We start from the raw sequence: 13,215 nt of genomic DNA on the forward strand, positions 1-13,215 counted from the left end.
ATGATCTAGGATGAAGAGGAGGAAGTGGCAAAAATCATACCTAAAACAGTGGTGGCAACACCAGTAGTTGAAGATGCTGAAGAAGATGGAGGGATGCCATTAGAGTTTTCATCCTCTATAAGAGTTCATAATCATCATTGATGATAGTCTTCTTTACTCTTTGTGACTTAGATTGGGCGACATTCTTCTCATTTTGAACTGAGGTTTGGTTGGTAGTAACCCAATCAAGTTTGCCACGAAGCTTCCAATGGGTATCCACCAGATGGTTTACTCCACCACAATGAGTGTAGATCTGGTTGTTTGACCTTGAAGGACCAGAGCCACTTCGACCACCTCTTGCTCAACCTCTTCTATAATTTCTACCGCACCTTCAGGTGGTAGAAGATGTACCCCTATTTCTTGAGTGCATAGTATATGATACTTTAGTATGAGAGGTGGAGGAAGGATCTAATATCCGAAGTAATGTTGTACTTATGTCATCGAATGATGGAAGTGCGGAGGAGCTAAGGAGTTAGATTTTGGCCACTTCAAGATATGACCTGATATTTGACAAGCAAATAGGAGCTGCTAAGGCGTCTTGCTGCTTTTTTTTAACCGATATATCAATGGAATAGGTTTGAACAATTTTCCACTCCTGAATCAAGTCCCTAAACTTAGTCAAGAACTCATGCAAGTTCTCTCCTTGTTTTTTAGTAAATATGTTTTGAAACACATCATATAATTTCTATAAATTCTTGATGCTAGTGTACATCTTGGAATAAGTGTCTCATATCTGCTTTGCATTCTCAAGGTGAACAACATTATTTGCCACATGTTCCTCTACACTGTTAATTAGCTAACTAATGAAAAGTGTGTCATTCTTGAGCTATTTAATATAGGAACTATCATCTTCATCTATGGGTGGAGCTGATTTTGACAAATGTCCTAAGAGATCTCTAGTGATAAGGAATCTCTTAACCGATTGAGCCCAACTTAAATAATTTGATAACCCTCTCAAGGTATAGTGGTAATCTTAAGTGAGACACTTTTAGTAATATTCATATATTCTTCACCCATCACTAATGAATATTCAATGCATTTTATCAACCAACCAATAAGAGAAGAGGGGAAACCAAGCAAGCCTAACCGAGCCAAACCTAGTCAATCAACAATTCACATTAAGCCAACCAAACTAAGCCCTTAATCATGCACATAATCAAGGAGATTTTGACTCCACATGCTAATCCGAATTATTTAAAATTGATTTCAAATATTTCTCGATTAATAAAGAATTATAAAGGCAAGTGAAATCTCAAGGATTCTTGGACAACTTATAGGATCTTCTAAAGAAGGAAACTTTCCTACTATGTCACTTGCCCCAACTATTAAAAAAAGATCACAATCTTTGACTTCCTTCTTTCCTAAATGATTTAGGAAAGAAATTCCAGAGAATAATTTAATATAGGAAGCCTTTAAATAGATAAATCACAACACTTTATTTTCTCCAACTTTCCTTTTGGCAAGCTCTAGAAGAAAGAATATTTTCTTATATGCAAAGAGCACCAGCTTTGTAATTTAAATCACAGCTTGATCTTATCTTTTCTCCTTAATTTGTTTATGTAAGATAATCTAGAGGTTAGCACAAGCAATGGAAAGTAAAAAATCATGCAAAAGACCAACACTTTTTAAAAATAAATAAATTTCCTCTTGGTAATTAGAAAACAGGCTTCATCGAGCACATTTTAGAAAGTAAACATACAAACATCAACATAAGCCAGTCTTGAATGAATTTAATCATGTTTTGATCATGATAACCCACATATAGTAAGAGGACAAGAAAATCTTCATCCATCATATGTTTTTCTAGGAGAGAAAATCGAACATATGATAATCTAACATATGCTTAAACGAGCATTTGACATTCTCTTGGTTGATTCAAAGTAAACCCAACATAAGAAATCTTCTATGAGATGGAACACTTATCTTTTATCCAGAGAAGAATCAACCAGTAAACCTCTTGCCGAGATGATGACATTATCAAAATCATCTCATGAAAGGTAGAAAAAGAAAAAACTTTTCTTGTATGTCGAGCCTTTGCTTTACCAATAACAACACATGAAGCTTGATAAAAGTTACTTAATCACCACCTTAATGTCAGGGTCCTAAACCCATTGTTCTGATACCATGTTGTATTTAGGATCCCATGATAAGGTCCTCGACCAAGAGGGTGAGAGAGAGGAGAGAAAAAAGAAGAGGAAAAGAAAATGAGAGGAAGAAGGAAGAGAGGACAAAGGAGAGAGGGTTTGAGAGAAAAATCTAAGGACGAATTTGAGAGAGAAGATGGGAGACTTAATGATCTACCCCATGTCTTGAGTGTCTATTTATAGTTGAATAATGAAATTCACAATAACTACAATGCCTTTAGATCTACAAGCTCTCAAAAGGAAAAAACATAAGTAGACATATATTATCTTTTTTAATTATGCCCATGTGCCATCCTTATGAGAAGATAATTAAATTACACCTTTTGCCACCTCCTTGACGTAGGGAAGGTATTTACCTTAATGCCACTTTGAGATGCCCGTCAACAAATAAAAAAAGGTCAGACCTACTCCCAAAGTTATTTTTCAATCAAGTTCCTCATCCTTCACTTAATTCCAAATGTTGCTACTTTTCTTCTCTTCCCTGTGAGGAATTATAATCATTCACAATCGCTACGAGTTTTAAAGTCCATTGGTTCCACAAACATTAGAACCTACATCTCCCCCTTTGCTTGAGGAGTCATTTTTTTATTCTTCTTCTTTATCTTCGGCTTCCTGATCATTTTCACTGTTCTGCTGATTAAAATTTTTAGTGAGTCTCATCTATTTTTTTCACTTTCAGCCTTACAAGTCCTTGTGAATGCTGTAATACGTTGGAATCTGCTTGAAAATGCTAGGAGCGAGCAGTAATCTAATTTCAAAGGCCATGCGAAGTGGCCAATTATAAAAAAATTACAGGTTAATTACTAGTTACCATTTTTCTCTAAAATCAATCTAAAGCTACTTGAAATCTTTAAACACAGCAAACCCATTCATCAATCTGTCAAATTATCTATATCACCTACGTTGTGTTTGTCAGGTTATAAATGAGAGATTTAATATCTTGACATAAAATCGGGCGTTGCAAACTATCTGAATGAGAAAAAGTCTATGGACTTAGCTTGATCTGTTGTTTCCTCGAAACTGAAAAAGCCACTCCAAGTTCTTCCGCAGAGATCACATAGTAAAGGAAGATAGATCACCGAAAAAGCAGCGTGTGTTCGAGGTTTGTTTTGCTCCAGTCAAAGAGGACAGTTTGGTCGGTGAGTCGGACGTGAAGACGACCAACGGAAGGACCATGCGCGCCCCCATTGTTACCAGCATAGACGAGAGAATCTCATTAAATGGTCCTAAGTACGAGAGAAAAAAATGCTAGAATTGGACGGACTCACGCGCTCCATTATATCAGTTTTTGTAGATTTTATCAGCTGCAGTAACAATGGCGGACCATCAGATAAACAATCACTCCGGCTTTGGGTTGAAGATTACACAGCAACTCCGTTAGGAGATTCTGTTAACATTCTCCCCCAGTGGTTGAAGGTAGGGTAGTAGCAAATTCCATCCCGTTGCAAGATACTAGACCTATACGATTGCAAACAAAAAGCCAGAGACAAAACAATATCAGTCCCGGCCCCTTGCTGCTAGTAGCAGAAACAGCAAATCCTTTCTGACGGATTCCGTAACAAAGTAAAAAGAGAGAGATAGGAGACGAATTAAGGTGGTAGGTAGCTCGTTAGTTTCTAAGTTTTTTTGCTTAGAAGAATGGTGATCATATCTATATCACCAAAATGGAGATTCTTTGCTCTCAAATAGCCGGCCAAACGACATTAATAATAGGAGAGAAAACAACATTATTAAGAGAGAGCAGCTGGTAGCAGTAACTTGACCGACAAAGAAGCATGTGCTCAACCCGTCTATTTGATCACTCTGTGGGCATCTTCCCTCCATTAATGGTCATGGAGCCAGTTTCAACCTCGAGTTCAAATTAAATATTATTTGCTGCATTCTGGCATTATGGATTTATCTGTCACTATTAATGTTTAAATTATGGACAAGAAAATTTTCCGTTTCATTCATCTTTGAAGTTGGAAGAAAAAATCGCGACAGGAGAGAGGCGGGATGATCACTCAATTTCATCTTCATCCTTGTTACTTTCTTTCCTTCACAGTTTCGTTTCCATTATTTTAGTTTTCATATTCTTCCCTGTATCCAATCAGTTCATCTCTCTTTTCCCTTTCTTTCCCTCCACTCGTTACCCACCTCATAATCTTTTCTTTTCTGCCTTGAAAGATCGAGTGAGAGAGAGAGCAAGAGGGAGCATTACATAAACTGCTCTGAGTCTTCCCAACCCAACAAAACCATGTGATTTCATCAGCTTTTCGCCCCTTTAAGGGCCCTTTTGTAATTTCATAAACTTCTTATCATTTTCAAGAACTTGATGTTGAAGACTTAATTATAGATATTTAATGTCACATCGGATACCATTCTATGTTGCACGTCTAATTTCAGAAGTGACAGCCATTTTCGGTGGGGCCGAAATGCCGGGCCCCACTAATCCAGTATCTAGTGGGCCAACTGGGTTGCGGGCTACGATAATAATAAAAAAAGAACGATTCTAATATTTCCACGTAACGAGTTCTAACTTTCCAGGAAAAGATGATTCTATTTCCGGACCGGGTCGACAGTGATGCTTAATCTAACACTTAAATTACAAAACCACGCCACTGGACCGACTCTCCGTAACGGAGATTTTTTCTGTACCATCTCAAAACTTAAATAACTGTGACTGGAAACTGAACAGAGAAAGCTGTTTCCACCTCCGCCTTCTCTTTTCTTTTCGTTCTTCAAGCTTCATCTCCACCCCGGAAACCTTTCTCAACTCCGATTATTCATTCGTCTGGGTTGTTCGCAGTTCCTCTCTCTACTGCCTTTTAATCACATCGATTTCATCCTTTTATTCTTCTCTCTCTCTCTCTTCCCCTGTGCAAATATAAACAGACATTCCCCCTCTTCTGCTTTACATTTTGCACTCGTCTTTTTTTTCTCTGTTGTCCGTCGCCCGTAACCACCGAGGATATTTGTTCGTCTACCGTGGTGAATTCTAATATTTCTGGTTAGAATTATGGGTCTCGAACTGGTTCAAGGATTACCGACGATCAAACCTGTGAAAACGACAGTTGAGAGAGATCTATCTGGAGATGCTGTTGGAGAAGGAGGAGAAGAATTTAGCACGCCCAAGTCTGTAGCACACCCGATTAATCCACCGCTTTTCTGCCCACCAGCACCGAAGAAACCACGACTGCCGGCCAAGCGAAAATCCGGTTCACAGCCCAAAGTTTTCTTCGTCGTCCCACGTGATCTTGCCTCCATCTTTCTTGCATTCTCGCCACCTCGTAAGAAAATTAAAGTAGAATGAAATTATTAAATTGTTTATTCCCCATATTTCCTCATCATATAGTCTGGAATAATTCTTTCTTGTGGTTTTTGAATTCCACCAGCTAGTGGATAAGATTCTTGTTTAATATTACATGAATTTATTCATATTATATGTGAACGAAAAGATGAATTTTTCTGTGTAGATATATACATTCAATAAGAAAAAAATATTCAAGTCGCAAAAGAGTTGGGAGTTTTGTTAAATTTTACTTCCTTTTCTCAAATTTAATTCTTCGTCTTCGCATTTAATTGTAAAATTGTTCTTCTCGGCAGCTTATCTTTAATCAGAAAAAAAAAAACGATGTCCGAATTCCTTCCTCATCCTGTTAGTACAGGAGGGGCTGCAACCCTCCTCTCCATCTTGTGTTGGAGGGGGAAGGGTGGGAGATCCTCCCCATTGGTGCCAAAAGAGAGAGGATGGGGCAACCGCTTCCCTCCCCGTTTCTTTGTTGCATGGGACAATTTTTTCATATAATTAGGCGTGTTAATTTCAGTTTATTTACCTATTTTTTTTATCATTTTTAAATAGAATAAAAATTGATCTTGTTAGGTATTCAGATAAATTTACCTATTACACATTTACCATTTACTAATTAATGGAGCAAAGACTTATTGATTTCTTGAACCCTCTTCACATAATTACTAGTGTCTAAGAGAAGAGAGAAGATGGAAGAAGAGAGGAGAGAGAGAGAGAGAGAGAGAGAGAGAGCTCTTGGATAGAAAAAGAGAATAAACTGAGGGAGAAAAGGAAGAGGAAATGAGAGAGGAGGAAGGGACAAATTTCAGCTAAGAGAAAGATGTTTGAATGCTCTACCCTATGGCTTATATTTATAGTTATGGGAATGTATTTTCAATGACTATAATGCACTTAGGGTTATATGCTTCAAAAGAAAAAAGACATATGAAAACCTACAACAAGTTGTATATTTATAATTCTATGCCATCTCTATGGAAGTTCTTATTTACTAGTTGTTAGAAGGTAGGACCAAACCCACCATGCCCAAATGAGGTGGTATGATGAGTCACTACATGAGGTGGCAAGATGAGTCATCACACGAGGTGGAATCCTCATCACTTGAGTCGGAAGATTTGGCAATCTTCCTTGATTGATGTAATTAAGGATCCTAATTGATTGAGGAATTTTTCTAAATATGTAATGGAAATAGTATAAATGGGGGTCTTGGTTGAAGACTTCAATCAAGCTTTCCTCTTCTCAATTTCCTGGAAGAACCTCTCACATAGCCTAAAGTCTCTTTTTTCCATTTTCTTTTCTCTCCTCTCTACGCGATATCTCTCCATAAAAAGTCTTGGTCTTCATGGCATAAAACTGCTTGAAAGTTTAAGCTTTCTGCTGTTGCATGAAACTGTCCTACTGATTTACCTTTGATGCTTCATATGACGATTTCTCTTTCTAGAAACATCTGATTTCAACAATTGTTTTAGTTGGAAACTAGACTCAAATATCTTTCCAACGGTATATAATTTGCTATATTAAAAATATGGCAAGAGAGTGAAACATCGAATGAAATATAGAAATTAAAAAATAAGACTTAGGAAAAATGAGAAACTCCTCTTTTTTCTTTTTCTTTCTTCTTCTTCTTCTTCCTCCCTTTCTTCTCCATCTTCTTATCCTTTTACATCTCAGATCTTTCCCCACTCTGATACCATATTGAAAATTTTGGATTCTATGATGTATAATCATAGTCGAAGAGGATTAAGAGATGAGAAGAAGAAGAAGAGTCGTGGATAAAAGTTTTAGGAGGAGAAGAGGAAGAATGACGAATTTGGAAAAATGATGAATAAGATTAGGGTAATGAACTTTTCCAAACCCTCCCCCTTAAGTTGTATTTATAGATATCATAACTACTATTATTACAAGAATACCCTTCACCCAAATAAGAGTGAATAAGAGACATAAATCATACACTAATTGCATCAGTGTCATCTTTGTGAGATGACTCTTTATTTACCATCATGTAATAATTGTGTGTGCATGTGAGCCTTCTCCTTAGTTTGTACGCTTGAGCCCATCTTCCACACACTTGGACATGTGGGCCTTCCTTGGTTGTTTGGGTTTGGGCCCATCTTCCAACATCTCCCTCAATCTAGAGATGATAGAACAACATAAATGCCCAGGTTGCTGCAAATAGTGTATAAGATCTTCTTGTATAAAATGGTAGTCCACCATATCTTTCAACATTCCCCTACCATCTGGCAAAAAGTCGGTGGACTGTAAATGGGTATTCATTGTCTAATAGAATCCAGATAGCACTATGGCCCACCTTAAATCCCGACTCATGGCTAAAGACAATACTTGGTGTTATCGGATTTGATTATGGGGAAACTTTTTTCTCCAGTCGCCAAACTCAACTCGGTACGTCTTTTATTATCACTTGCTCCTAACTCTCGATGACATGTTTTTCAGCTAGATGTGAATAATGTCTTCCTCAATGGCAATATTAAGGAGGAAATTTTTAAGCAGCAACCACCTTGATATGTGGCTGAGGGGGAGTTGGTATGCCACCTTAAAAAATTATCATATGGTTTGAAGCAATCTCTACGGGCCTGGTTTGATAAGTTTAGTCAAGCAATGCTTCGATTCGGGTTTACAAGGTGCTCTATTGACCTTTCCATATTTGTGAAGCATACTAAGAAAGGTACGATACTACTTGTTGTGTACGTGGATGATATTATTTTGACAGGTAGTGATAACAATAACATCAGTCAAGTCAAGGATATGATATGCAATGAATTCAAGACAAAAGACTTGAGACGCAAGTACTTCCTTGATATTGAGGTTCTTCAATCCATACATGGTATTATTTTATCACAAAGAAAATATGTTCTTGACATGCTTAAAGAAATAAGAATGATGTGATGTCGCCCTACTGATACCCCTATGGAGACAAATATAAAATTATGTGTTGGCTCGGAAGAAGAAGTTGATGTGGGCAAGTGCCAGAGGCTAGTTGGAAAGCTTAGTTATCTCACTGTGATTAGACAAAATAATTTTTTGCAATCAGTGTGGTTAGTTAGTATATGCATAAACTTCATATGTCTAATTGGTAGGCATTGGAGAGAATTCTCAGGTACTTGAAAAAAACACCAGGACAAGGGCTTCTATATAAGTGTCATGGTCATTTCAATGTTGAAATTTTGTCAATGCGGATTAGGTTGGATCACCAGATGATAGAAAATCTACTTCAAGATATTGTACTCTACTTGGGGCAATTTGGTTACATAGAGGAGTAAAAAAAATGTAGTTGCAAGGTCTAGTGTAAAAGCAGAATACATAGCCATGGCACATGCGGTAAGCGAGTTTCTATGGATTAAATCTCTTCTAGCAGAGTTGGGATTCCACAAAGAAGGCCTGATGGAACTTCATTGTGACAAGATCCACATTGCCTCCAACCTAGTCTTCCATGAGAGAACTAAGCATATCGAGGTGGACTGTCACTTTGTGAGAGAAAAGGTGCATAGTTATTATAAGTCTTAAATATGTCTCAACTCACACATAACTTACTGATATGTTCACAAAGGTAGTTAACTCCAAGGTGATCTCCTTTGCATGTACTGAACTGGGGACATGTGATGTCTTTTCACCACCAGCTTGAGTTGGACTGTTAGAAGATATAGGCAAACTTGGGTGTCATTGTTGTAATTATCTTATATTTTTGGTCTATTTTTTACTCCTACTAGGGTGAAGGGTATACTTATAATATTGGTACTTTTAGCATCAATAAATAAAGCTTAAGGAGGAGGGTTTAAACAAGTCCACAAATTTAATTTTCCTTCCCTCTCTTCTCAACTTGTGCTTCTCTTAGTCGTCCTCTCTCTTATCTTTCTCTCTTCTTCTCCTTCTTTCTTCTCTCTTCCATTACCTTAAGTTGAAGACCTTATAGCATGGAAACCTGAAATCAACAGTATTACCTCTATTCTCCACCTTCTTATTCCTTCTCTCTTCTCCATGGAAGCCAACACAATCTAAATCAAGGTCTTACATCTTAACAGTATTTAACCTTATGGGTCAGGTTCAAAGAAACCCATGCCTACCCTAAATCCTTGTGGCGTTCCCTCCCTCAGTCCTTCCTCGCCCTATTTAGTGATGGGAAAACCTTGTCCCCAAGGCTTTCGGGTCGGGTTCTCTATGAAATCTGCCCCCAATGCCAACCCTACACAATATAACCATATATAGACCGATCAATGAGAATAGTTTAAAATGGAAAGGGATGATACGTTCCCAAATTTGATGATAATGTTTTATTAGATGCTTGTTAACTAACATATCACAACCATGAAGAAAGAGGAGAATCAATCTTAGGGTAGAGCTTGTATAGTACAACAAATATTCTTGTACTTGTTAGTAAATAATACAAGCAAAGTAAGAAGAATAATTATGTAATTAATAGTTGGAAAAATGCTTTCTTTATCTAGTTAATCATTTTGAGATAGATTCAAACCCAACTTAATATGATATTTGAGTATGATATGTGTTCTATTGGACCTATCTTATGCTCTAAGACACTTCCACTAGTCGATGAAAGAGAGAGAGAGATTCAACTCAAAGTGCAATCCTCATTTTTACATTTCTTTTATACATTAATGTAAATTCTCCCACCCTGACGGTCAACACTTTCAGTTTTTTTTAAATTGTGATGGTAATGCAAAAAGCAAGAGGAGGGGAGTAATGAATGCAATACTATCAGGGGAAGAAGTCAATAGCTAGCTTCATACAAGAAATTACTTGGGAAACCTCTTTACCACCATCAAAAAGCTTTTAATTTAGAATCTAAAACTCATGTGAGGCTAAAATGTGCAAGGGTGAGCCTTAAGGGGGTTGGGTTAGGGTCGGGTTTTTTGAAACTCCAAACCTCAATTCCAACCCGACTTCGAAACCCAAATCCAAAAGAACATCTACGCCAATAACCTGACTCCAACCCAATCTGCAACCCCCATCCTAGCCCCGTTTCGACCCTGTTTTTGTGTCCTAACCCATTGCGTAATCGGTATTCATTTAGTTATAAAAGCTCTAAAAAAATAATCAAATTTAAACAATTATATACTGCATAAATAAAAAAAGTTATATAAGTCAATAAAATTGGGTTAGGATTGGAATCAAGTGGGTTTGGTAAAATCCCAAATTATTTGAGTGAAACGGGTGGGGTTAAGCCCACCCCCCATGCAAGACTGGGACTGGGGGTTTTGTTTCCATCGTGTCAAATTCCAACGTACGCTCTTACTCTTGAATTCAATTTGTGTTCTTCTCTCCCTTCCATCAACTATTAACGCCCCCTCCCTCGCTTCCTCTCTCTTGACCTCTCTCTCTCTACTATATAAAGATATGTTACCCTGCAAACGTACAAGCGCCATGCTTGCCACAGCTTTCTCATCTCCTCATTACTGTCTTCGAGGAGAGAAAAAGAGCATGGAAGAAGAAGATTTGTGCAATACAGGTCTGGTTCTGGGGATAGGTTCGGCACAATACTCAGCCGCTGTGGCCGGCTCCGATCGGGAAACAAAGCTTCCGGTCAAGTTCCATCTCTTGTTTCCACCCCACACACAGAAAACGGCCGATGAGCAGGACGTCGAGAGATCAAGTTCCAAGATTATCGACGACGAGGAGGAATACTCAAATAGGAATTTCAGCAACGAAGTGAATAATGGCAGCAACGTTCCGAGAAAGAAACTCCGACTCAGTAAAGAGCAGTCAGCACTCCTGGAGGAGAGCTTCAAAGAGCACAAAACCCTTACTCCGGTAATTGTTCCTCGTTCTTTCTTTTAATCTCTTGTCCCTGACCGAAAGCAAAAATAGAAATCTTATCGTAACAGCGACTAATTTCAAATTGGAATCCAGACCCAGAAACAAGAATTGGCTGCAAAGCTGAATCTACGTTCTCGTCAGGTTGAAATTTGGTTTCAAAATCGTCGAGCAAGGTAGGATTACCGGTTTATAGGTCTCTGTATTTCAAGCTGAAAACAAAGTAGACGCACGTACTATACCCGTTTCATGATCTAGGTGGGAGGTGGACTGTCCAAACCTTTCGATCGGTTTCATCCTCTTGTCGTATTTAATTTTTTTCTGTAGAAAACAATGGATCGTAGTAGGAACGATAAGCCACATCAATCTAACGACTCGGCTAAATAAATTTCAAATTTCTTTCCAGGACCAAGTTGAAGAAGACGGAAGTGGACTGCGAGTTCTTGAAGAAATGTTGCGCGAGTCTGAGCGACGAGAACCGTAGACTGAAGAAGGAGCTACAGGAGCTGAGGTCCATCAAGCAGGGAAGCCCCTTCTACATCCAGCTGCCGAGAGGTCCAACCAACGTCTCCATGTGCCCCTCCTGCGAGAAGGTGGCGCCCGTCGACTGCAACAATTCCTATGACGTTTCCAAGACAAAGCTTTAGGGTGTCATGAAAGATTCATCCATGGCATGTTAAACGGAAAATCCAACATTTTTTAAAACTCATCTGTGTATATTATCCATTAATCAGCATTAATATCTTAAATATGTACACGTAAGAAAGAAAACAAATGACTTCCTCTCAGTGTTCGTGGACGAGAAAAAAAATATTTTAAAACCTCTTTCCTGTAACATCCATTATGTTATATGTTAAACAGTCGACTGGATGGAGAGTTTTCTGACGATTAATTTGAGATTAAGCTGCAAAAAGACGTTTCCGTTAGGAAGAAGGAAAATGTCGATTTTGTTTATGGGGGTGTGATATTAATGAAGGGTGACAGACTCGTAGGCCAGTTTCATAACATCGGGGAGACATTCAAATCCTTGGACCTTCCGGTACCGATGCTGTCCTTGTTTAATGGGTATGATGGCTCACTGTGTTACCGTTTTGGGATGGGTTATTCCTTTCTTGTTCTTCTTCCTGGTATTGAAACCTCAAACAGAAAAGAGCCGTTGAGCTCTGTCGTCGGGAAGGTGAAGTCGGGAAGACGAACAGTGAAAAATAAAATTTGATTTCTGATTCGTAACTTTACAGATTACAAGTTAGGGTTAAATACAATGACTAAGGGTAAAAGGGTAAAAATATAAATATTATAAAATGATAAAAAATAACATTCTAATACTCCCCCTCAAGGTGGCTTGTAAATGTCCTTGACAGCCATCTTGGACAACAAAGAAAAAAGGTGGGTAGAAGGGAGAGGTTTAGTAAACATATCGGCTAGCTGGTACTGAGAACGAATGGGAAGTTACTTGAGGACTCCCGAAGTAACACGTTCACGAACAAAATGACAATCAATCTCAATATGTTTGGTGCGCTCTTGAAATGTAGGGTTAGAAACAATGTGAATTGCAGCTTGATTGTCGCAGTAGAGCAGCGCAGGATAGTCAACTTTGACTTGAAAATCTTGAAGAAGTTGTTGTAACCAAATAAGTTCACTGGCAGTGGAAGAAAGAGCTCGATATTCAGCTTCGGCGGAGGAGCGGGAGACGGTGGTCTGCTTTTTGGTCTTCCAAGATACCAAAGAATCACCAATGAAGATGCAAAAGCCTGTAATAGATCGGCGAGAATCAAGGCATGATCCCCAATCAACATCAGAGTAAGCGCGTACCTGCAAAGAAGAAGTAGAAGAAAACAACAAACCTTGACCAGGACTGGTCTTGAGATAACGAAGCAGGTGATGTACTGCCTGGAGATGAGGAAGGCGGGGTTGGGCCACAAATTGAGTGAGCTTGTGAACGAAAAAAGTAATGTCGAGGCG

The 13,215-nt window shown here is 38.4% G+C and overlaps 1 protein-coding gene across 1 annotated transcript; it reads left to right on the forward strand.

The window, feature by feature from the left end:
* Window positions 1-10,863: 10,863 nt before the first annotated feature.
* Window positions 10,864-11,900, forward strand: LOC137936147 (homeobox-leucine zipper protein HAT14-like). Its single transcript, XM_068780705.1, has 3 exons — window positions 10,864-11,250; window positions 11,350-11,429; window positions 11,660-11,900. The coding sequence occupies exons 1-3, from the start codon at window positions 10,864-10,866 to the stop codon at window positions 11,898-11,900; spliced, it is 708 nt and encodes a 235-aa protein (XP_068636806.1).
* Window positions 11,901-13,215: the final 1,315 nt, after the last annotated feature.

This window comes from Aristolochia californica, unplaced genomic scaffold, assembly GCF_029961685.1.
Source record: "Aristolochia californica isolate CCGP_79_NKW_82.1479 unplaced genomic scaffold, dmAriCali1.0.hap1 SCAF_7, whole genome shotgun sequence".
NCBI classification, from domain to species: Eukaryota; Viridiplantae; Streptophyta; class Magnoliopsida; order Piperales; family Aristolochiaceae; genus Aristolochia; species Aristolochia californica.